Raw genomic sequence first — 26054 nt, 5'->3', positions numbered from 1 at the left:
CCCCCTCCCTCCCTCTCCCCCCCTCCCTCCCCCTCCTCCCCCCCCTTCCTCCCTCTCCCCCCCTTCCTTCCTCCCCTCTATCTCCCCCTCCCTTCCTTCCTTCCTCTATCTCCCCCTCCCTCCTTCCTTCCTCTATCTCCCCCTCCCTTCCTTCCTTCCTCTATCTCCCCCTCCCTTCCTTCCTTCCTCTATCTCCCCCTCCCTTCCTTCCTTCCTCCCTCTATCTCCCCCTCCCTTCCTTCCTTCCTCCCTCTATCTCCCCCTCCCTTCCTTCCTTCCTTCCTCTATCTCCCCCTTCCTTCCTTCCTTCCTTCCTCTATCTCTCTCTCACATTCCAGGATCCCACCCCTGCCTGTTTGCTTGCGTGCACCTGCAGGCTGACCGGCTCCCTCTCCTGTCGCTGCTCTCCATTGGCCGGCAGCGCCTCACTGCTCGGCTGGGCCCTCACTGATCGAGGTCTGCGATTGGCAGACGAGCCGGGTTGCTGGGGGTGACGGGGGTGTGTCCGGTCCGTGCGGGTGGCGCCGGGAAGCCCCGTGCCGCGCCGGGAACGGGATCCATGAGGCGGCTGCGGCCATTTTAGGGACAGCTTCAACCTTGTTTTGTAAAAAAAGCACACACACCTACCAATCAATCCATCGGACCGGCCAGAGGGTAGGGGGTGGTAAGGGCAGATCAGAGCCGAACTTAGAGCCGCACCGCCAGCCCGGAGGAGACGGTAAGGGGAGGCTGGGGTATGCGAGCGAGCTGCGATTATAAAGGCCGGCCGGAGATGGGAGGGGATCGCGGTGAAATTGAGCCCCAGGAGCTGCGCTGTTCAGGGGGCGACCAGGCCGCGGGCCGACACTTTGTCCGGAGGAGGGGAGATTGCAGACCGTCCGGGGAGTGTTTCTAATTTACGGGGAGACTAAATGCGTCGATTAAATTAAATCCGTATTTGCAAATTATTCTGTATAGACCAGAGACGAGAAAATGAAAGGTACGGAGCGGCCGCAGCGACACTGAGCTGCTTCCAATGGCAATCCCTACCTCAGCTGTCGCTCTTGTTATTTTAAAAAATAATTTATTTATGATCGGGGAAATAAAATCTTGAAATTCCCTATTCAAATGCCCCCCCCCCCCCCCCCCCCCCCCCAATCCGGCCTTTGCTCTTGTTGAAATTTTTTATTTTAATTTATTGCCCCGGAGGCAGTAGGGTCATTTATGAATTATATTTTGTTTTGTCCACATCGATTTTCTGCCAGCCTTCTCTACAAGGCGCTTGGATAATTCCCACATGGGCAAAGGAGAAAAGGCGCGATTTTAATTTGTGCACATGTTGTGCTGCACTCAAGAGTTATTTGATTTTCAAAATAAATTTTGTATCATGGTAACACATCCAAGAGTGCTTCCTCATTGACATTTTTTTAAAATATGGGGGCGGGGGGGGGGGGTGGTAATTGATAAACCCCCATACAATTTTAACAGTGAATTAACTGGGAAGTAGGATTCTTAAACCTGCTTTTAAAATCATGACGGTGAGCCGAGGATTGAATATGTAGCTAGCATTTTTTTGTTTTTGTAATTATTTGCATTGGAGTAGGTTTTTATTTGATGTGGTGACTTGACTGTCGAGGCAACGTGTGTCTTTGCCTCATTGTTTGGGACGATTTTGACGCATGGGTGAACTAAGCATTTTAGTACACGTGGAATAAATAGTTTTGCTTGGCGATGAGAGCGAGCCTGAGTGGTTTTGTGGTCATAGAAGCTTTCGGAGACTGGAACTTTATACCACGTGCTTTTGGGATTTCACGAAAGCTTTTTGAATCTGCAGATTATAAATTCGCGGCTCTGCTTTAATGTGCAAAACATCCTTTGTTCGGAGGGAATATATTACTTAGTCAAACCATGGTTTCCATCTATCCAGGGTACATTAGAAAGGTATTTTGTGCTGTTAAGCGAATAAGAGCTTGCATAATCGATCCTGACCTTTCCATAGCTGTTAACATTCTTAATTTTTGTTTTTTTTGATGGGCTATGTATTTACTGTACTTCAGTTAGTTTAGGCACTGGCTAAATCTCCCCAAAGACTTGCTACATATAATATACTTGTTCTGCTGCATTGCTGCTGTGAATTTTAAAGGCTGGTTTATCATTTGAAATAATTTGGTTTTAACGCAATGTTCAGTCTGAACTACCAATTAATATTTAAGTAAAGGTTTAATTTGATTAATGTTTTGAATTGTATTGTATGAAATCCAAGATGCATGTTTTATTTGTGATGGTACAGTTTGTTTTTATTATATTTCGGAAATTGTGCACTTGATACCACAGTTTGAGTAGTAATAATCATAATTGAGCTTTCAAATTGGTACAATTTGACATTTTTTTAATAAGTCAAACCGTGATCAATCCATATATTTTTGTAAGAAAAATCACTGGAAATCAATTTATTGTTTACCCTACATGGCCACACTGTCAAAAGGAATTAATTGGTCATGATGTGCTTTCAGACATCTTGAGGTTGTGAAAGGTGCTTCACTGATTAAAAAAAATAAATACTTTTCTAATAGCTTGTTTTAAAATGGTTACTGGAGGATGTAAATCCAAATTTACTGTACATATTTAAATTATCAGATGAGATCAGTGGTTAATTCATAATAGACCCTCTCATCCGGTTACACCTTGCGTGTGTTTATTTAATGCATATATGGATTAGTATGTTAATAATCATGTGCGAATAAAATTCCACACTAGTAGTGTAATTTTAGTGGACAGGGTGGATAGGAAGCAGCTATTCCCTGTAGTTGAAAGATCAGTTACAAATTTTAGTGTACGAGGGGCGTGGATAGGGAGCAGATATTCCCCTTAGTTGAAGGGTCAGTTACGTGGGGACACAAGTTCAAAGTCAGGGGCAGAGGTTTAGGTGGGATTTGAGGGAAAACATTTTTGCCCAGAAGGTGGTGAGGGTATGGAATGCACTCTCTGGGATGGGCAAGGAATGCTGGGAGCATGGTAGAGGCGGGTTGCCTCACATCCTTTAAAAAGTAACTGGATGAGCTCTTAACAAGTCATGGCATTCAAGGCTATGGGCCAAGTGCTGGCAAATGGGATTGGGTCGGCAGGTCAGGTTTTTTGTGTGTCAATGCAGACTCGATGGGCCGAAGGTACTATTTCCATTTGGTTGATGCAGCAATACGCTTATTTCCCCACCCAAGTAATCGGTTGGCAAATGATGATCTCATTATACATCTAATTTGTTAGCTGTACATATCTTTTGTGATATATTTATAGTAGTTCAGGACATCACTTGGCCCATTATAGCTCCTTTGAAACAGCAATTCAATTTGTCTCCTTGTCTTTCTTCCTCCTCCTCCTATTGTTTTGTAAGTTACACATGCACACATCTGTGTCCTATAGTTATTGACTTAATACTGATATATGTGCCATCTGGGAAAAGTTCTCATTTGCTCTATTAAACACGCTCATAATTTAGAACAGCACTTAGATCCCTCCTTACTTTTCTTTAAGAAGACAATCCCAAATTCTCCAATCTCCCCTCATAATTGAAGCACCTTGTCCCTGATATTGTCATGAATTTCTGCATCCTTTCCAAGGCCTTAGCATTCTTCCTTATAATATGGCACTTAACATTAAACACAGAACTCTAGCTTAGGGCTAACCATAGTGATTCATAAACCTTTAGTTTAACTTTGCTTTTTTTATTCTATGTTCCGGATCCCCAAAACTTGTCCTTCCATTTTAGAGAATTCCCTGTTCCTGCATGCCCGCCCTTTCATGTTTTGTTTGATTCACTCACGGGATATAGGTTACTCTGGCTCGGCCAGCATTCCTTGCCCATCCCTAATACCCTTTTCCCAAAATGCACACTTCACACCTCCAAATTAAATTTCATCTGCCATTTGTCTGCCCATTTCATAAGGTGGAAGTCCTCCTGTAGATGGCCACCACTCTCCTTGCTGTTTGTTACATTTCCAATTTTTTTCATCGTCTGCAGATTTTGAAATTGCTTTCCCCCCTTGCCCACATCTAAAGAAGCAGTGATTTAATATTGCCCCCCTCCCCCAACGGGCAACCTGTACATTTGTTATTGTGCAGCATTAAATATGATGCCTTTTAGAAGTTAGGACATAACATTAGCTACACAACCATTGGCAAGCCTCTCCATTTTGACTTTTAAGAACTCATCGGGTTTTTCAGACAGGGTTGTCTGCAACAAATCTCTGTTGGTGTGATTATTAATCCATATTTTTCCAAGTGGAAATTCATTTCCCTATGATTGGTGTTAGATTGGCAAGCTTGTAGTTGCAGGGTTTATCTTTACCCCCTCCTTTTTTTTTGAACTTCTGTAACATTTGCAACATTGCAGGACTCTGGCACCACTTCCATTTCCAAGGATGATTGAGAGATTGTGGCAAGTGTCTCTGAAATTTTATTTTTTTGGGATTTTTCCAATTAAGAGGCAATTTAACCTACCTACCCTGCACAACTTTGGGTTGTGGAGGTGAGACCCACAGGGAGAATAAATTCCACACGTACCATGTGGGGCCGGTATCGAACCTGGGTCTTCAGCGATGTGGGGCAGCAGTGCTAACCACCGTGCGCCCCTGAAATTTTCACCCTTTTTTCAACAACTTGGGATTCATTCTATCTGGTTCGGATGAAGTTTTTCTTTTGAGATCGGTGCTGCCAGTGTTTTAACTACTTATCTATTTTTGTCCAATTGTATTTCTCTATCCATCTTCCTTTACTGTAGCAATTATATTGTCCTCTTTTTAGAAAATAGAAAAATACAGCACAGAACAGGCCCTTCAGCCCACGATGTTGTGCCGAAACTTTGTCCGAGATTAATCATAGATTATCATAGAATTTACAGTGCAGAAGGAGGCCATTCGGCCCATTGAGTCAGCACCGGCTCTTGGAAAGAGCACCCTACCCAAGGTCAACACCTCCACTCTATCCCCATAACCCAGTAACCCCACCCAACACTAAGGGCAATTTTGGACACTTTAAGGGAAATTTATCATGGCCAATCCACCTAACCTGCCCATCCTTGGACTGTGAGAGGAAACCGGAGGAAACCCACGCACACACGGGGAGGATGTGCAGACTCCGCACAGACAGTGACCCAAGCCGTAATCGAACCTGGGACCCTGGAGCTGTGAAACAATTATGCTATCCACAATGGTACCGTGCTGCCCTTAAGAACAAATTAATCTACACTATTATTCTACCGTAATCCATGTACCTATCCAATAGCCGCTTTAAGGTCCCTAATGTTTCCGACTCAACTACTTCCACAGGCAGTGCATTCATGCCCCCACTACTCTCTGGGTAAAGAACCTGGGCGGTATTCTCCGCTCCCGATAAAAATCGAAATGGCCGTCGTGAAATAGGCTGAGCTTCACGACAGCCTCGGGGCCTGCTCCCCACACCTAATTCACCCCCACCCCGGGGGGGGGGGGGGGGGGGCTAGGAGCGGGGCCCCGTCGTTCCCGGCTGCGACCGTGTCGCGCTGGAAATGACGCGGAAACGGCGCTTTTCTGATGTCATCTGCGCGGGTTGCCGGTTCCAACCCGCGCATGCGCGGATTTCATCAGCGCGCAGACGGCACGAACCCGTGCATGCGCGGTGCTGTCTTTCTCCTCCGCCGCCCGGCAAGTCGTGGCGGCTTGATTTTGCCGGGTGGCGGAGGGGAAAGAGTGCGTCCGTTTTGGACGCTGGCCCGATGATCGGTGGGCACCGATCGCGGGCCTGTCCCCTCCCGAGCACAGTCGCAGTGCTCCCATCCAAATCGGGCCCCTAGATGCCCCAAACGGGCATCTGGCGCCCGTTTCACGAATGCAGCGACCAGGTGTGGTTGCTGCCGTGGTGAAGCGGGCGTGAAAGGTCGGCCGCTCGGCCCATCGGGCTCGGAGAATCGCCGTTCGCCGTGAAAAACGGCGAGAAGCAATTTTTCCGGGGGTTGAGAATCGCTGGGGGCACCAGGGCGGCGTAAAAAATGTTGGGAGGCCCTCCCACGATTCTCCCACGCCATGTGGGGAGCGGAGAATTCTGCCCCCTACCTCTGACATCCCTCCTATATCTTCCACCATTCACTTAAATTTATGTCCCCTTGTAATGGTTTGTTCCACCCGGGGAAAAAGTCTCTGACTGTCTACCTATTCCCTTGATCATCTTATAAACCTTTATCAAGTCGCCCCTCATCCTTCTCCGTTCTAATGAGAAAAAGCCTAGCACCCTCAACCTTTCCTTGTAAGACCTACTCTCCATTCCAGGCAACATCCATTGCACCTTTTCCAAGCTTCTACATCCATCCTAAAATGAGGCAACCAGAACTGCACACAGTACTCCAAATGTGGCCCTACCAAGGTTTTGTACAGCTGCATCATCACCTCACTGCTCTTAAATTCAAACCCTCTGCTAATGAACGCTAGCACACCATAGGCCTTCTTCGCAGCTCTATCCACTTGAGTGGCAACTTTCAAAGATCTATGAACATAGACCCCAAGATCTCTCTGCTCTTCCACATTGCCAAGAACCCTACCGTTAACCCTGTATTCCGCATTCATATTTGTCCTTCCAAAATGGACAACCTCACACTTTTCAGTGTTAAACTCCATCTGCCACTTCTCAGCCCAGCTCTGCATCCTATCTATGTCTCTTTGCAGCCGACAACAGCCCTCCTCACTATCCACAACTCCACCAATTTTCGTATCGTCTGCAAATTTACTGACCCACCCTTCAACTCCCTCATCTAAGTCATTAATGGAAATCACAAACAGCAGTACACCACTGGTAACTGGGCTCCAGGCTGAATATTTGCCATCCACCACCACTCTCTGACTTCTATTGGTTAGCCAGTTCGTTATCCAACTGGCCAAATTTCCCACCAGCCCATGCCTCCTTACTTTCTGCATATGCCTACCATGGGGAACCTTATCAAATGCCTTAGTAAAATCCATGTACACTACATCCACTGCTTTACCTTCATCCACATGCTTGGTCACCTCCTCAAATAATTCAATAAGCCTTGTAAGGCAAGACCTACCCCATACAAATCCGTGCTGACTATCCCTAATCAAGCAGTGTCTTTCCAGATGCTCAGCAATCCTATCCCTTAGTACCCTTTCCATTACTTTGCCTACCACCGAAGTAAGACTAACTGGCCTGTAATTCCCAGGGTTATCCTTATTCCCTTTTTTGAACAAGGGCACGACATTCGCCACTCTCCAATCCCCTGGTACCACCCCTGTTGACAGGACGAAAAGATAATTGCCAACGGCTCTGCAATTTCATCTCTTGCTTCCCATAGAATCCTTGGATATATCCCGTAAGGCCCGGGGGACTTGTCTATCCTCAATTTTTCCAAAATGCCCAACGCACCTTCCTTCCTAACAAGTATCTCCTCGAGCTTACCGGTCTGTTTCACACTGTCCTCTCCAACAATATGGCCCCTTTCGTTTGTAAATACTGAAGAAAAGTACTCGTTCAAGACCTCTCCTATCTCCAGACTCCATACACAATCTCCCGCTACTGTCCTTGATCGGACCTACCCTTGCTCGAGTCATTCTCATATTTCTCGTGTAAGTGTAAAAGGCCTTGGGGTTTTCCTTGATTCTACCCGCCAAAGATTTTTCATGCCCTCTCTTAGCTCTCCTAATCCCTTTCTTCAGTTCCCTCCTGGCTATCTTGTATCCCTCCAGCGCCCTGTCTGAACCTTGTTTCCTCAGCCTTACATAAGTCTCCTTCCTCTTAACAAGACATTCAACCTCTCTTGTCAATCATGGTTCCCTCACTCGACCATCTCTTCCCTGCCTGACAGGGACATACATATCAAGGACACGTAGTACCTGTTCCTTGAAAAGTTCCACGTTTCAATTGTGTCCTTCCCTGACAGCCTATGTTCCCAATTTATGCACTTCAATTCTTGTCTGGCAGCATCGTATTTACCCTTTCCCCAATTGTAAACCTTGCCCTGTTGCACGCACCTATCCCTCTCCATTACTAAAGTGAAAGTCACAGAAGCGTTTTTGAAGGGGGATTTGACCTTTAAAAACAGTTGCAAAGTACTCATTTCAGTACTTCAGTCAGTCTGCCTGTGGAAGATGATTTCCCTTTTTGACCTTAATCGGCTCCTCCCTTATTTTGACTATCCTCATTTTCCTGTCTTGTATTATTCTCCGATATATGTGCCATTCAGAAATAAAGTTTGTGCAAATGCAGTTTGTGAAATCTTTTTAGCTACGTACAAGGAATACAGTTGTTTCATTTTAAGGTTTGGATAGTATTTTTTGTTCTTCTATTCAATAAATAAGCTCTTTGAAATCGAGACGCATTCATTCAGAAACATGCTTGTGCCTTGATTTGAAATGATGTTCAGAGGCGATAGAACTAAAATTCTGCCGTCCGGGAACTTTGACCTTTATATTAGTGGGTATTAGTTTATGTTGTGAATTTTTATTCACTAGTTTGTCTTCATCAAAAGGAGGGATCACAGGGGTGATCAGGTTCCTATCCATTATTACTGAAGAGTTAAATAACAGCTCTTGATACAACTTTGCCAAGATAAGACAGTACTGGAAGATTTTCCTCTGTTCCAAGTACCAGCATCAAGCACCATCAGGTCAGACATAGTTTCAATTGGGTATGTAGCATTCGCTTTCTGCAGTTTTGATAAGGTGCCTGACTTCCAAGCTCAGAGGACCCCTTCTGAAACAGCGTGACATTTCCATCTCCTACATTAGCCATCTCTGTTACTGAGTGGTGACTAGTGAGCAGATTTTGTATAATGGAATTCAGTCCATTGGGAAATTCCCAAACGGATTTTGCTGAGGACGTTTTTAGGATAGAAGAAACTTTCATCTTGTTTATCTGGGCTAGATTTGAACTTTGATCCCAGAGGTGACGGAACAGTGTTCTAGCCCACTGTACCACCCCAAGCCTCAGTGTTTAGGTAGCATTTTGCAATAAAGCCTTGTGACAATCTGATATGCAGAGGAAAAAAATGGTCTTTAAATAGTATTTTTTTTCATTCCAGCTGTAATTAGAAATGGCTACTGAGGTGAATGGAAATGCAGCGCAGGTGAAGGAGGAGGAAGAACCCATGGATACCTCATCTGCTGTCACCCATTCAGAACACTACCAGGTGCTAATAGATGCTGGCTTGCCACAGAAAGTAGCAGAAAGGCTAGATGATATCTTTCAAACAGGTATATTATGCCCTGACCTGTGGTTTTAGTAGTCCAAAATATTGCTTTAACCTGAAAATGATATGTAACTGGAAAACTCCTGACTTGCTGCTGACAAATTTGAGAGATGGATTTGACACTTGATGCATTTGTTGAATTCGAAAGCAATTCCTGTGTATAATTTTTGCAAGCCTTTGTAGTAGTATTGGTAGTGCATTATTTTGTCATTTGTTTATGTTGAGTTTAAAATTAAAGTAGTAGAATCATAGAGAACAGATTCAATGGCTGATGATAGCCATTGTCTGCTGGATTAATTGTTTGAAACAAGTTTGCTATATCTTCAAGGTGTTTGAAAGTTGTACACACAAAGTAAAGACAAAATATGAACATGTAGGCAATTGTTGTGAAGAATTTCAATATATTAGTGTATTTTGTTTAGCTTGATTGTGAAATTTTCTTAGTTCAGGTGCATTTCCTAATTTTGAACCCTACCTAAACAACTAATGTCTATATTACTGCATCTAGAACCATAAAATAGTATGTTTTAGTGCCAGCTGAAAGTGATAATCATTGGTTTTGATCTGCTTCCAATAATACACTCCTTATTTAACTTGGCATTGCATCAAATACCCAGAGGGTTAAGTGACTGCTGTATATCCTACTCTTAATTGCATCACACTTTCCCCAGAGCTGGATCTAAGTCAGCTGTTATTATCGTTAATTTGACACAGGTATTAAGTGCACAATGATATATGAGGGGGGGAAAAAAATCTTTATTTTAAAACAAAATTACCATAGTTGGTTACCTAAACTGTATTAAGTGTGTTAAATTGTTGTACAGTTTAGGTTTCTAGCTCTTCATTTTAGTGCTTGTTAATAGAAATTTGAAATACAACTAAAATCTAAACAAATTTAAATAAATATCCATTTAGAGCGTTACTGACAGTGGTCTCGGGACTGAATTGCGTGTGTAAGGTCGATTCCATTCCTGGATGAGACAGAATATGTAGTTAAATGTAACCAGTTCTTGAGGTACACACTATATTTTAAAAATTGGTTCAAGTGTGAATTATATCTAATTAGATTTGTATCCTGTTTCATTATATGTGTGCTGAAGGGTATTCCTGTATTTTAATAGTATATTAAAATACACCAATGTCTAAAGTAGACATCAGAAGCTCACTCCGAATACAATCTTTGAGCTAGGCACTTCATAACAGCTTAGGCAGAAGCAGAAACTTGTCCCAAAGAATATCCACACTGACCTGAAGATTTAGATAAAGCAGAAAGAATTAATGCTCCTGTATGTTATCTTTGTTTTCTTTTTGTCCCTGGTTCCTAATGTTAACTTGAAGGTAGTTGCTCAAGTGGTGGAAGTAGATCATGAAATTGGTACACTTTGAGTTTATGTATATTTAAAAATTATTTGACCGTTATTATCAAACACTTAAGCTTCAAATTTTGTTTGCAGGGTTAGTATCTTATGCTGATCTTGATGAGAGAGCCATTGATGCCCTCAGAGAGTTCAATGAAGAAGGAGCACTGTCCGTATTGCAACAGTTTAAGGAAAGCGACCTATCACACGTGCAGGTAAAATATAGCAGTAATACAAGTTTTCACTTCTGATATGTTGTACCAATAAGGGATGAAATTAAAAGGATAATTGCAATTGGTTTTGCTTTAATTTCCTACAGTTGGAGAGAAGATACAAAACATCAAAAGGAAAATCCATAATGTTAAATAAATAGTGACTATGCAGACAAAAGGGTAGAATGAAACAAAAGGCTGCAGTTCACAACATTTGATGTCGGGAAACAAAATTTTCAGTTAACAAAATTATGCTTTCATCCAGCTATGGTTCAATTTCATGCTATTGGTTCAATCTTCCCTTTCAGAATAAAAGTGCCTTTCTGTGTGGCGTAATGAAGACCTATAGACAGCGGGAGAAACAAGGTAGCAAAGTACAAGATGCTACAAAGGGTCCAGATGAGTCAAAAATTAAGGTATAGACACATTTTGAAAATTCAGATTTTTGCTTCTGCTAGCCATGGTAGGGGATAATTTTAAACAGGTAGAATTATCAACAAAGTACCAAAATATCTGTTTTATTTATTTAAGTAATTAATTAATTAATTAATTAAAGCATTATAGTAGTGTTTGTATTTTTGGATCCCAGATTTAACATAGAATTGGCACCCTGGTTTGGGAATTGACTATACGCTGAATCTGGCAGCGGAGTGCCATCAGCATCAGATTTCCTTTTTAAAATTTTGCTTCAGCTTGTTAAGAACATGGAGGACACTTTTTAAAGCTCCTGAGTCTTTATATGAAGGCATTTTCACCTCTGTAGATTTTGCTTATAATTTCAGCTAAGTAAAATGGCATTTCACACATGTAAAGGCAGTTCTTCATCATGTGTTTAATATATGATCCAATATATATATAATATATATATAACTACACTTTCCCCAGTTCTTCAGTATACTTACTAAAATCTCATTAACAAGGCCTTACTTTGAACGTGTGCTTAAGAGTTTCCTGGTGGACAGCAGTTCTTCTGTCATGTAAACAGTTCAGAGAAAATTTACTAAACTAGTATCTGGAATGGTGGGTTGCCTTGAGAGGAAAGGTTAGACAAGCTAGGAATGTATATGCTGGAGTTTAGAAGAGTTAAGAGATAAATTAGTGGAAACATGTTAGATCCTGAGGGGTCTTGTCAGGGTCAATGTGGGGAGGATGCTTCCTCTTGTGAGAGAATCTAGAACTAGAGTTCACTATTTAAAAATATGGGGCGGTCCACTTAAAACTGAGATGAGGTGAATTCTTTTCTGAGAGTTTAGTATTTGGAACTCTCTTTCTCATGGTTGTGGAAGCAGAGTCCTTGAATATTTTTAAGGCAAAGATGAATAGGTTTGTGGTAAGCAAGGGGGGTGATGGGTTACTGGAGATAAGAGGGATGCAGATTTGAGGTTACTATCAGATCAACTGTGGTCTTATTAAATATGGAGATATTTAAAGTCCTCTGAGATAATGTAAATCTACCTGGATTCAGGACACAGCGGAGGCATAGAAATGTGGGTGCTTGAAATAAATGAAACCCATTATTTCCCTTAAAAGGAATACATTGGAGAGTAATCGGTTCAATTACTCAGTTGGTTTGACTAACTGCATGTATGCTTGTTTTGTAAGGCATTTAGGGTAAGAATCTTAATGCTAATCACATTTTCTTCTGATGTATTAAATTCACCATGAATTGTTAATGGATCATTTAGGCACTGTTGGAACGGACAGGCTACACTTTGGATGTAACTACAGGACAAAGGAAGTATGGTGGTCCTCCTCCTGACAGTGTGCATTCAGGCCCACAGCCTGGAATCGGAACAGAGGTCAGTAGTGTATAATGATGAGCTATTAGTCCAATAAACTATTGAATTGGTTCAATGATATTCAAGATGTGTTGCAATTTAGAACATGAGGATTTCCAGATAGTCCTCTGACCTGTTGCTGAAGGGAAGTGGGTATTTCCTACTTTCAGAGTTTGAAAAGAGAATGGGCGAAATTCTCCCATTGAGAGACTAAGTGCCGATGCCGGAGTGAAAACCGGAGTGTTTCACTCCGGCGTCGGAGGCCGCTCCTCGCCCCCTATTCTCCCACCCCCAGGGGGCTAGGAGCGGCGCCACGTCAATTACGTGCGCCGGGCCATGGCACCGCGTAAATTACACGGCCGGCGGCGTGTAAATGAAGTCACCCGTGCATGCACAGGTTGGCCGGCGCCAACCCGCGCATGCGTAGTTGCCATCCTCCCCGCGGGCGCCCCGCAAGATATGGAGGATTGATCTTGCAGGGTGGTGGAGGAAAAGAGTGTGTCCTTTAGAGACGCCGGCCCGCCGATCGGTGGGCACCGATCGTGGGCCAGACCCCTACTGAGCCCCTCCCCGGTGTTCGATCCCCCCCCCCCCCCCCCCCCCCCCCCCCCCCCCCCCCCCCCCCCCCAAACACACGCACATGCAGCGTTCGCGCTCTGTTCACGCCGGCAGCGACCAGGTGCGGTAGCTGCCAGCGTGAACCCGTCGGATTGGGCAGGCCGCTAGGCCCATCCGGGCCGGAGAATCGCCGCTCGCCCGTTAGAAACGACGAGCGGCGATTCTCCGAGCGGCCTGTCATGAATCGTGGCACGTGGTTTTGGGAGTGGTGGGAGAATCGCCTGCGGGTGCCAGGGCGGCGTGGCGGGAATCGCCCGCCACTCCGCGATTCTCCCACCCGGCTTGGGGGTCGGAGAATTGCGCCCAATAGGTCTGCAAATAATTCATTAATGTGAAATGAGTACGTAATGTTTTGAAGGGTTAGAATTTGTTAATCTAACAGTAATTCATTGTCTCCAGTCTCTTGTGTACTTTACTGTGGCACAATTATTATGCCAGCAGTAAATTTACTTTACCGAACTATTTGAATATCAGCATGATATTAACATGATATTAGCATAATTTAAAGATTTGCGTGAATAGGCCATTTGAATTAACAGGAATAAACCTTCTGCCCCATGACAGGAAAGGTCACAGTTGGAATACGTACTTAGTGAAATAGAATGTTAAATGCTCGCTCTCTTTTTAAAAGACTTAAGAGTACCCAATTCTTTTTTTTTTCCCCCAAGTAAGGGGCAATTTTAGAGTTCACCTACCCTGCACATCTCTGGGTTGTGGGGGGTGAGACCCACACAGGCATGGGGAGAATGTGCAAACTCCACACGGACAGTGGGCCGGGATTGAACCCGGGTCCACGGTGCCATGAGGCAGCAGTGCTAGTCACTGTGCTGCTCCTGAATGTTTGCTAGCTCAATGTGGCCATGAAACATGTAAGAAGTCTTACAACACCAGGTTAAAGTCCAACAGGTTTGTTTCAAACGCGAGCTTTCGGAGCACTACTCCTTCCTCACTTGAGGAAGGAGCAGTGCTCCGAAAGCTCGTGTTTGAAACAAACCTGTTGGACTTTAACCTGGTGTTGTAAGACTTCTTACTGTGCTCACCCCAGTCCACCTCCGGCATCTCCAAATCATGGCCATGAAACATGACTTCTTAAAAGACATATCACAGGGTTACTTCCACCTATGGTACTGCATATCAGCATAAATTCTTAAGAACTATGAGCAGGAGTAAGCCCATTAAGCCTGCTCTGCTCATCGATTAGATCATGTCTGATTTGATTGTGGTGTTAACTCCACTTCGTGCAGGTTCCTAATAGCCGTTAATTCCCTTGTTAGTCAAAAATCTAACTGCCCGGAATACATTCAATGACCCAGCCTCCACTGCTCTTTGGAGAAGAGAATTCCAAAGACTAATGATCTCCGGAAAGAAGAAATTCCACTTCATCTGCATCTTAAATGGGAAATGCCTAATTTTAAACCTCTTCCTTTCTCCTTCTCATATTTTTTCATTGTCAAATTTCAACAACTGGCCAATATTTTTTTAATTCTTTAATGGAAAATAGGCATTTTTATTGCCCATGCCTAATTGCTCTTGAGAAGATGGTGGTGAGCTGCCTTCTTGAACTACTGCAGTCCATTTGGTGCAGGTATATTTATAGTGTCATTAGGAAGGGAGATAAATTGAATGGCAATTTAATTTCAAACAGTGTTATCTTCAGATTAGTCTTTTAAATTTTATAAGCGGAAATACTTTTTTTCCTTCTTGCATGGGATGTGGGCATGGCTAAATCATTTTTTACAACAATCGATGATAGTCACCATCACTGAGACTTGCTTTCTATTCCAGATTTATGGATTCACCGCCATACTGGGATTCAAACCCATGTCCCTAGGGCCTCAGCCTAGGCCTGTGGATTACTACTTCAGTGACATTGCCACCACACCACCATCTCCCCCATCAATTGGCTAGCTTATAAGGACGTTGAAGTAGCATTAATTTATACATAAGCCAATGTTTGGTGAAGGACAGAAATCTGAATTTGAAGATTTAAAATTTTTCTGCAAACATTTTTAAAAAATAATAATAATTTGGAGTACTCAATTATTTTTTTACAATTAGGGGGCAGTTTAGCGTGGCCAATCCATTACTGTGCCGATCTTATGGGTTGTGGGGTGGACTTGGGAAGAATGTGCAAACTCCACACCTGACAGTGAAATGGGGCAGGGGTTCACTGCGCCACCATGCTGCCCTTTAAAATTTTTTGAAAACATGACATGTACAACACAGCCAATGTTCCGTAGCTTAAATATCTGGAAATGCATGCTTATATTGTGTGTCGCAATCGGTTCCCTGTTGGCATGAATAACTGACTTTTGTCATCTAAAAGGCCCTTGCATAAATCAAAGCCTGAATTCCTGACAGATGGAGAATATTGAATCAAGTGAAAAGGGAGGGAAAAATATTTGCACATGCACGTTTCCACTGCTACCTGGCTAATACACAGAATAATTATTATTGATTGCTTTTTGCTGCTGCTATTTAAGGTTTTCACTGTACCTTGAATGATTACAATGTGTTAAATTGTTAACATGTGAGCTGTTTTCCATACCTGAAGACGACTAACTGACCCAGAAAATATCCCTAATGTTGATGATTCATGATCTTGATATACATGTAATTTTACAACAGACAGGTTGTCTATATGACCCAACTAGTCATTGCCAATGTTAAGCCTCTTTCATGTTATTCATCTAATTCTATCAACATAACCCTCCGTTCCTTTCTCACTTAAATACACCTATGCTATTATTTCTACATTGATGAAGCAAAGAACTGTATTAATCCGGGTTTAGTTATTTATCGACCTTGCAGTATGTTTGTTATTACTTGAGCCAAAATATCCTCCGGTGTGGGATGGCAATATTTTCTTCCATTGTATTTACAATTTGATTGCTTTGATACTTTAGGTATTCGTTGGAAAGATACCCAGGGATTTGTATGAAAATGAACTTGTTCCCTTGTTTGAAAAAGCTGGTTCTATCTGGGATCTGCGACTAATGATGGACCCTCTGTCTGGTCAGAACCGTGGCTATGCTTTTGTGACTTTCTGCAACAAGGATGCAGCACAAGAGGCTGTCAAACTGGTGAGAATCATTTTGTGTTACTGTTACCATTCCAAAACCTAAACTTAAAAACATGAATTTTTTTGTCTAGACTGCAAATTCTTTTCAAGCAACCTTTCCTACAGAGTGATGCAGTAAAACTGTTGAGTTTGGATTGAAAAAACGCAGTGCTTGATGTATCTGGGTTAGAAGAAACCACTCCACAAAATTTAACACAAGTTGAACCTCTGTATCTCTTTTATAGTGTGACAACTATGAAATCCGTCCTGGTAAGCACATTGGAGTTTGCATTTCTGTGGCCAACAATAGGCTGTTTGTTGGCTCTATTCCAAAGAACAAGACCAAGGAAAACATAATGGAAGAATTCAGCAAAGTCACAGGTTAGGACTAAGTTCATCCAGATGACAGAAAATGATTTAATCCTCTTTATAAAAAAAAAGGTTTCATTTCTTGTGAGTGCAACTTGGGATTGGGTAGAACTTGTGCCTCTCCATTGTTAACCATCACTCTGTTTCTTGATTTAATCTCTGAATAACTGTTGTTGATATTTTCTTCACAGCACGGTAGCATTGTGGATGGCACAATTGCTTCACAGCTCCAGGGTCCCAGGTTCGATTCCGGCTTGGGTCACTGTCTGCGGAGTCTGCACATCCTCCACGTGTGTGCGTGGGTTTCCTCCGGGTGCTCCGGTTTCCTCCCACAGCCCAAAGATGTGCAGATTAGGTGGATTGGCCATGATAAATTGCCCTTAGTGTCCAAAATTGCCCTTAGTGTTGGGTGGGGTTACTGGGTTATAGGGATAGGGTGGAGGTGTTGACCCCGGGTAGGACGCTCTTTCCAAGAGCCGGTGCAGACTCGATGGGCCGAGTGGCCTCCTTCTGCACTAAATTCTATGATTTAAAAAAAAAACAGTGACACTTTGCCAACAAAATAAGCATACTGCATTTTACTTTTGGAGGTTCCTACCGCCTGCCAATGCCCATCCCCCAATTATTCACTGCTTCAGTGCATTGCTGCGTGTGTGCTGCACTGCCAGAGGTGTTGCCTTTTGGAAACATTAAACCGTGACTCTTGACAGTTCCCTTGGGTAAGTGTCAAAGAAACCATGGCAGTATTTTGAAGAATATTAGAGGGCTTTCCCTGGTGACTTGGCCGATATTGATTCCTCAACCAACGGCACCATACATTCTGGGGATTACCGTTAACCAGAAACTGAACTAGATCAGCAATATAAATACTCTAGTTTAGGAGTAGGTTAGAGACTGGGAATTCTGTGACCAGTAACTCATCACCAGTTCCCCAAAGCCTGTCCACCATCTACAAGGCATATGGATATGACGGATACTCTCCACTTGCCTGGCTCCAACAATATTCTTAAGATCAACACCACCCGGGACCCATCCACCCTCTTAATCATTTACTACTGCCACTGACGCACAATGGCAGACGTGTGGCTTGTTTGCATGATGCACTGCAGTAACTCCTCAAAGATCCTTCAGCGGCACCTTCTAAACCCCATTAGACATAGGAACTGAATTAAGCCATTTGATGGGATCGTGGCTGATCTAATATCACCCTCAACTCTACTTTCTCGCTTTATCCCCATAACCCTTGATTCCCTTAATGATTAAAAATCTGACCTATCTCAGCCTTGAACAAATCTGTTACTCTGCAATCTAGAAATACAAGGGCAGCAGATTTATGGGATCGCCACCAAGTTCCTCTCCAAGCCACATCATCCTGACTTGGGACTATAATGCCATTCTTTCGTTGTTGCTGGGTCAAAATCCTGAAATGCAATTCCTAACTGCATTGTGAGTTTACCTACACCACATGATTCAAGAATTGGCCCACTTTGAGGACTGTTGGGGATGGGCAACAAATGCTGCTCTAACCAGCAACGCTCATGTCCCATGAAGGAATTTAAAAAAAAATTGGTCATTACTGTTTTTGGGAATTTGATGTACACATTTGCTGGCATAATTCTTATGTTACAACAGTGACTACTAAATTATCTTATTGACTGTAAAGTGCTTTGGAACAGTGTTCTTTAAACTTTTTTTCCGGGGACCCATTTTTACCAACCGGCCAACCTTCAGGACCCAACCCGGCCGAACTGCGCGACCCATCATTTTCTCTCACCTTGTTTGCTGCTGACAAAAATGGAGGAAATGGTTTTGGGTCCCTTTGGCCCTCGTACACACTCCTCCAATGGAACCTGTTGGAAGAAGGTGAAGTCTTCCGGTGTCGGAAGGGATGGAGTCTCCACCTGTCTAAAGTTCTGCATTTTTTTTCCCTGCAAGATTTTATCAAATAAACCCCCCCCCCCCGCCCCCCCCCCCCTCAATCCTGACCTTGTAAAACAAAAATAAAAAATAAAATGAACAAGATAAATGAAAAAAATAAAAATTAAATGAATAAAAACCACTACAGAACTTGTAAAACAAAAAGCTGCAACCGTTTAAAAAAAAAAGTGGCCGCACTGCGCATGTGTGCCCGATTAACGTGCGTGCATGTGGAATGCGGCCGAATTTTTTTAAACATATTCGTGGCTGCTTGCAGCCGGCATGAAAAGCCAGCTGCTGCGCGGGGATTTGCGCGATCGGGAGCGCTGCGGACAATGGCTCCGCGACCCTCCCGACACCCACCTGTGGGTCGCGCCCCCGACTTTGAAGAATACTGCTTTGGAAGGTTCCTAAAGACTGGAAGGTGCTACATAAATGCAAGTTTTTTTTCTTCCCATATCCATTCAGAAAGAGGAATGGTAGGCCTTAGTAAAGGAAGATCTGAGATCAATAGTGCAAAAGGATCTTGGTTCAGACGATCAGTAAGCAGAAAGAATTCGGGTAGGGATTAAGAATAAAAAGGGTCAGAAAGTATTGGTGGGTGTAGTTCACAGGCCCCCTTACAGTAGCAGTTGATATTTTATACAGGGACAATTGAAGTACAAGAATAAGGAAGTCTTTTTTAAAATAAATTAAAAGTACCAAATTCTACCCCCCCCCCCCCCCCAAATTAAGAGGCAATTTAGTGTGGCCACTTATTTTATCCTGCTCATCTTTGGGTTGTGGGGGTGAGACTCACGCAGACACGGGGAGAATGTGCAAACTCCACAAGGACAGTGAAGAATAAGGAAGCCGTGCTACAATTATATAGGCCTTTGATGAGGTCATTCTCTTGTGCACAGATTTTTGTTTCATATTTAAGGTGATACAGTGCAGGTTCACTAGACTAATTCCGTAGATTTAAGGATTGTTCTATATTGAGAGGCTGAGTAAATTGAATGAGTGGTAACCTCACTGAAACATATAATGAAATGTGCAAAATCCCCTGTTCAGAAGGAATTGAGAATGGGATGTGCGCTGTAAAGCTTTGGACACTTTATTTTCCTTATTTTTTTACCCAATTATTTTTTCCAATTAAGAGACAGTTTAGCGTGACCAATCTACCTACCTTGCACATCTTTGGGTTTGTGGTAGTGAGACCCACGCAGACACGGAGAGAATGTGCAAACTCCACACGGACAGTGACCCGGCCGGGATCGTCCTTGGCGCCATGATGCAGCAGTACTAACCACTGTGCCGCCTCTGGACATTTTGATTTTGAATTCAGTTTTTAAAAAAAAAATTCTGTGCAGCAAGGAATGTTTGTCATGGGACATGGAAGATTAAGTGTTTTTGGGCACTTAATAATCCAGCTGGGCAAGTATGGCTGCTACGCATGCCATGTTGAATAAGTTTCTATACCAGTCATCCAGTGCCAAGTGAATTTAGTTCAGTTTGTGCTATACATTGATTGGTCAAATTTATTTCACTTCCGGATGCTCACAAATTGAGATGAATATCACTGAAACGTGTATTTACCCCAGGTGTAAAAGGCATGTCTCTATTCTGCCCCAATCCCCACATCTAAACCGTGAACTGGTTTTGAGCTGCTACACCTTATTTCACTTGACCTTGAGGAAAAGATTAAAATGTTAGTATTGTTCAAAGTGTATTAAGCATATGTGAAGATGCATTATCAAATGGAGAATCTACATTGTTTAACAATTTTTGATCAATATAGTAAGACTGTAATCACAACATTAATTTTCTTGTTGTAACCCTGACAAATTGCATAATTGTTTGTAATTGAATTTATTAATTATTCCTTTGCTTCTTATGTCAGACCAATGCATAGATGATCTTGGAGAGCAGGCTGATCTAGATATCTCCAAATTGGGCTTTAATGCACTTGCCATCCTGAATAAAGAGACAAATGGTTGTCTGATTTGCTACTTTTTGGGCCCACAACTACCTGCTTCCTAAGCACTGTTGAAAGTTCAATTTCAGAATCTTTTGTGCAGTCATGTTCCACCTTACTGGTGGATGAATACAGTGAAGAAATTGATATTTCAAAGAAATAGCCTGAATAAGTCTTTCAGGGTCATTATTTGTGGTATCACTTTAAAGACATCATTAAACAATCATTAGTTTTAACTGTTATGTGATTTTTGCTTGTGTCATTGTTTTAAGTGTTGTGCCCACTTGAACTTCATGATAAACTGGGACATATTGCAGATGCGACAGAATAAACAAATGATAGATTCTGTTGTTGGTTCGCACAAATTTGTTCTGTCAACTCAAATTTTCTTCTCTTGCAGAGGGTCTTACTGATGTTATCCTCTATCATCAGCCTGATGATAAGAAGAAAAACAGAGGATTCTGTTTCCTAGAATTTGAGGATCACAAATCTGCTGCTCAGGCCAGACGAAGATTAATGAGTGGCAAAGTCAAAGTCTGGGGAAACGTAGTCACTGTGGAATGGGCAGACCCAGTAGAGGAGCCAGATCCTGAGGTTATGGCAAAGGTAATACATCTAGTATCAAGAAGAAAATTGTCTGTTACACAGTGGGTGTAATGCTGGCTTTGGCATCTTTGCCTATTTATACAGGGTGTCAATTGCCCAGGATTTGTTTTTATGGTAGACAAAATATGGAGGTTACGTACATCATATGTTTTTGTACTACATAAAATGACAGTGGAGAGATGGCTTCCTTTGATATGGATAAACTTGATGTGCTATTTAATTTGGGCATAAAATCTTGTGAAACGTGTGTGTTGCACTGACATCCATTACCAAGCTGCGTGAGTGCATGATTGAACAATGGAATTTTTTTTAAGCAATTGTTTACTACTGCGCGTAGTAAACTGCAAATGTCATCTTTAGTTAATCTTCCAGGTGGCACTGAAGCTTTTAAAGATCAAACTTGTAGTTTTATCACCTATCTGCGCTTTTCCATGTCTTCCTCACCATTCCAGCATTGTTAATAATGTCACATTTATTTATTTAACTCTTATTTGCCAGTAGGGGTTTACCAATATATTACTGTATCGTTTTGCCATTTGTTCAGTAATGTGTTCCAGCATTTGGAGTTGAACAACTGTTTGGCATTTGAAAATGTTTTAAATTTATTTTCCTACTCTAGGTCAAAGTGCTGTTTGTAAGAAACTTGGCCAGCTCTGTAACAGAAGAAATACTAGAAAAGACTTTTAGTCAGTTTGGAAAACTGGAACGGGTGAAAAAGCTGAAAGATTATGCTTTTGTTCATTTTGAAGACCGAGATGCAGCAGTCAAGGTTTGTGCCAGTTGAGTTGATCTATTTCAGCTGATAGCTTAACTACATACTTCAGAGTGGTACCAAGTAGCACATTCGTAGAGATTGCCATAGAGTTTGTAAATTTAGTCATGAATGACAGTTTTGCAACATCAGTTTATTGAGAAAGATGAAGTCAGTCAAATAAATTATCATTGTAATGTACAGGATAACTAACAAAATTCAAACTTAATGTGGACCATTGTTTTGTTCACCTCCTTGATGTTGATGTCACTTGTCAGTGAATGATAATGCCACGTTCTTCATTTAAGTTTCCCTTCTGCAAACCACAACTAGTGGATTACTGTATTTGCTCCTTGCAATTTAAAACAAATTCTTAACTGATTGCAGTGCGATCGCATAGAATATACAGAAAAACAAGCCATTTGACCCAGTTAGTCCATGCTGGCATCTGTTCTCTCGAGTCTCTTGTATCTTTCCTCATCTAAATCTATCATCGTAATGCTGCATTCCTTCCTCCTCATGTACCTGCCTTGCCTCTCTTTAAATGCATCTATACTAACTGTGATAGTGAGTTACATATCCCCACCTCTCTTTAAATGTCACCAATCAAAGGATGTTTGTGAATGGGGGTGGTTGATATGTAGGAAATGGCTGGATAGGCTAAGATGAATCAAATGGCGCCTCTCGTTTGTCTTGCAATTATGGTTTTTGTTTTGTTTTGATTGCAGTGTTTTGTGGCAACAGTTGTTGCAGTGTTTTGATTGCAGTGCGATCGCATAGAATATACAGAAAAACAAGCCATTTGACTCAGTTAGTCCATGCTGGCATCTGTTCTCTCGAGTCTCTTGTATCTTTCCTCATCTAAATCTATCATCGTAATGCTGCATTCCTTCCTCCTCATGTACCTGCCTTGCCTCTCTTTAAATGCAACTATACTAACTGTGATAGTGAGTTACATATCCCCACCTCTCTTTAAATGTCACCAATCAAAGGATGTTTGTGAATGGGGGTGGTTGATATGTAGGAAATGGCTGGATAGGCTAAGATGAATCAAATGGCGCCTCTCGTTTGTCTTGCAATTATGGTTTTTGTTTTGTCTTTCATAGGCAATGGATCAAATGAATGGAAGAGAAATTGAAGGTGAAAGCATTGAAATAGTTCTTGCAAAGCCACCTGACAAGAAAAAGAAGGAACGTCAGGCACAAAGACAGGCAACACGAACTCAAGTGTAAGTTGCTTCATATCAAGAAACAATGCAACTAATGAATGGTTCTTGGAATATTTTATATCTAACAAAATTTTCTTTTCTAGGTATGAAGATTATTATTATTACCCCCCACCCCGTATGCCACCTCCAATCAGAGGCAGAGTCCGTGGAAATAGAGGTGGTAGTTATGGCTATCCCCCAGATTATTATGGCTATGAAGATTACTATGATGATTACTATGGTTATGATTATCATGATTATCGTGGTGGATATGAAGATCCATACTACGGTTATGATGATGGATACCCAGTCCAGAGAGGAAGAGGTGGAAGGGGCGGTAGAGGTGCAGTTCCCCCTCCTAGAGGTCGTGGTGTGCCACCACCCCGAGGAAGGGCAGGATATCCTCAACGTGGAGCACCAATGGGACCTCCAAGAGGTGCTAGGGGTGGTAGAGGAGGTCCGCAGCCGCCGCAAAGAGGACGTGGAGCCCGTGGTGGCAGGGGTAACCGTGGTGGTAACGTTGGAGGAAAGCGAAAAGCTGATGGGTACAACCAGCCAGATTCCAAGCGACGCCAAACCAACAACCAACAGAACTGGGGCTCCCAACCCATCGCTCAGCAGCCTCTGCAGCAAGGTGGTGATTATTCTGGTAACTATGGTTACAATAATGACAACCAGGAGTTTTATCAGGATACTTATGGGCAGCAATGGAAATAAACAAATTGGGGTTTCAGTGAGATTGTTGAGACCCGATTGGCTAAACTCTGCAACCTTCAAATCTGATTGGCTTAACTCTACATTCTTCAGTACAGATTGGCTGCCACTTGCATTTTGCTGACATCAAGAATCACTATTGTATATACCAGATTTTTTTTCATAAATGCACTTGGACATTTCTGGCTTACATTTTCCCTTAACAATTCTTTGGGGGAAAGATGCTTTTTATTTTGTTTTTAAGCTACTTTTTTTTAGCAGTTTGAAAGGAAACCTTGGACTTTGCTTTCAGATGTTGGGCACAATTTTCAATCATGGTTTTGCAGAATTGACTGGTATTGGACAGTTTCACTGGTTTATGGCTTTGGGATTAGACTGCCATTGGAGTATGCTGTATATAAGTAAATGCTAGTGTTTTGTCTTAGTAGTTTTAAGATGAGCTTGCAGTTTAAAACCATTTTTAAGTTTTCTTGTACTGAAAGTAACATTTAACTGTGTTTTGCATTTGTAGAGTAGGTAAATTGTGTTTTTAAAAAAAAAAATGTTAGCTTCACACCTTTAAGAATCTGCCCTACAAAATTTGGTTTGGCTTAATCGTACAAGCCGTGGTGTTGTTCATTGATGTGATTGTATTTACAATTTATTGTTCATGTCAAATTTCAATAAAACTTAAAACTATATTATCCAAAAATTCATGATTCAAATTCAATTGTGTCCTAAAAATTTGATTGATTAGGAATGTGGTTACCTTCAAACCAACGGCTTTCCCCTGCCCCCCAAAAAAAAACTGCTTGTGAGTGATCAAATGAATAGTTTGACTTTTTGTAAAACCTTATTTTTCATTGAAGAAAGAGGGATTGAAAGTGTAAAGTTTGTAGAAGAAGTCTTCATTGGTTGTGCAGTTTGAAATAAGTATGATTAATAGTTTTCAAAACTATTATGAAGCATGTTTTTAAGCTTCTGCACATTTAATCTGTTTGCAAATAGTGACGTAAACTATTTTTGGTACACTTGGCAATTGGAGAACTTATGATGTACTTAGCCTCTTGATGGATGCTAATGATCTAATGATGAGTGTCAATTCACTTGGATCAATAGGATTTTTAAACATGTGTTTTGTATTGCTGTTAGGAGCTGATGACCTCAGTGAAATAATGATCAATGCCGTCACCATTGATTACTTGTTTAAGATAGCTGAACCACAAGCTTCGTCATCAGTTTGGTGGGTTAGCTGAGTGTGGCCATGAAGGCAGTCAAGTTGCCACAGTTGGCCTGAACTACCCTGTGTTAGGGAGATGAGACACATATCCTGCTGTTGACTGTTACACAGCACTTAACTGGGAGTATTTGTGCAGCATGTCCAGATTTGGTCATTCTGTCCCTGGCTGTTGAATTGCTTCTCAAAACTCACCTGCAGGGCAAGAATAACAAATGCTTTAATGACTAAGGGATCCAATGCTATATTCCAGATAAAAGTTGGTAAGGGGGGGGGGGGGGGGGGGGGGGGGGGGGGGGTGGTTTAGGGGGTGGGGGTGGAGGGAAGGGGGTGCAGGATGGGGGTAGAAACTGGCAGAGATAAAAAGTCACTAACAAAGTCACTGTCCGTGATAGTCTTTTTAATTCAGTTACGCAATTAGCTTTGTATACATATTTTCCATTCATCTCTACACTTAAAGTAATATCCCCAAAAATCAAATCAGCTTACTTTAAAACAAGATAAATTATGGTGTACTTTAAATAGAAACAATTTAGATTGTTCTATACAGTTTCCAAAGTACAAATTGACAAGCATAAAATGCCTTCAAATATAACGAGTGAGAAATGGATGGACATTATTGCATATATTCCTGTATCAGGCTAGAAATTGAGAGATAACAGAAAATGCATTTATGGTTCTACTGACAAGATTGTGTGGCTGGAAGCTTTGTTAACAGTTGTCATATCTGATGGACATGGACTTTTGAAGGTGGGGTGGGCCCTTTTCTATATTGATATACAGTAAGTTCTTTTTTAAATTTAGAGTATACAATTTTTTTCCCAATTAAGGGGCAATTTTGTGTGGCCAATCCACCTAACCTGCACATCTTTGGGTTGTGGGGTGAAACCCATGCAGACACAGGGAGAATGTGCAAACTCCATGGAGACGGGTCCGGGATTGAACCCGGGTCCTCAACGCTTTAGGCAATAGTGCTAGCCACTGCACCGCCGTGCTGCCCTAAAGTAATTTATTTTTAATCGGGCGTAGAAGGATGTTTTAATTGCCACCCTGACTTTGAACACCATTAAACAATTTCTGGT

At 42.2% G+C, this 26054-nt stretch overlaps 1 protein-coding gene across 13 annotated transcripts in view; it reads left to right on the top strand.

Annotated features, from left to right (window-relative positions):
* Positions 1 to 517: 517 nt before the first annotated feature.
* LOC119965897 (heterogeneous nuclear ribonucleoprotein R) overlaps positions 518 to 26054 on the top strand; it is a 40467-nt gene continuing 14930 nt past the window's right edge. For 11 of the 13 annotated variants that reach the window (XM_038796966.1, XM_038796952.1, XM_038796945.1 and 8 more), the window contains exons 1-11: positions 532 to 718; positions 9041 to 9212; positions 10663 to 10781; positions 11087 to 11194; positions 12464 to 12577; positions 16081 to 16257; positions 16481 to 16616; positions 20879 to 21084; positions 21704 to 21853; positions 22942 to 23063; positions 23147 to 23676. In XM_038796966.1, the coding sequence (XP_038652894.1) occupies positions 9053 to 9212; positions 10663 to 10781; positions 11087 to 11194; positions 12464 to 12577; positions 16081 to 16257; positions 16481 to 16616; positions 20879 to 21084; positions 21704 to 21853; positions 22942 to 23063; positions 23147 to 23676 (1822 nt within the window). In that variant the 5' untranslated portion in view covers positions 532 to 718; positions 9041 to 9052. Of the gene's footprint in view, positions 719 to 9040; positions 9213 to 10662; positions 10782 to 11086; positions 11195 to 12463; positions 12578 to 16080; positions 16258 to 16480; positions 16617 to 20878; positions 21085 to 21703; positions 21854 to 22941; positions 23064 to 23146; positions 24448 to 26054 lie in introns of those variants that run through there. The other 2 variants (XM_038796877.1, XM_038796974.1) reach the window with 2 other exon arrangements.

This window comes from Scyliorhinus canicula, chromosome 1 (assembly GCF_902713615.1).
Source record: "Scyliorhinus canicula chromosome 1, sScyCan1.1, whole genome shotgun sequence".
Taxonomy (NCBI): domain Eukaryota; kingdom Metazoa; phylum Chordata; class Chondrichthyes; order Carcharhiniformes; family Scyliorhinidae; genus Scyliorhinus; species Scyliorhinus canicula.
Note: the sequence above shows the minus strand (reverse complement) of the source record. Positions and strands in the feature narration are given on the sequence as shown.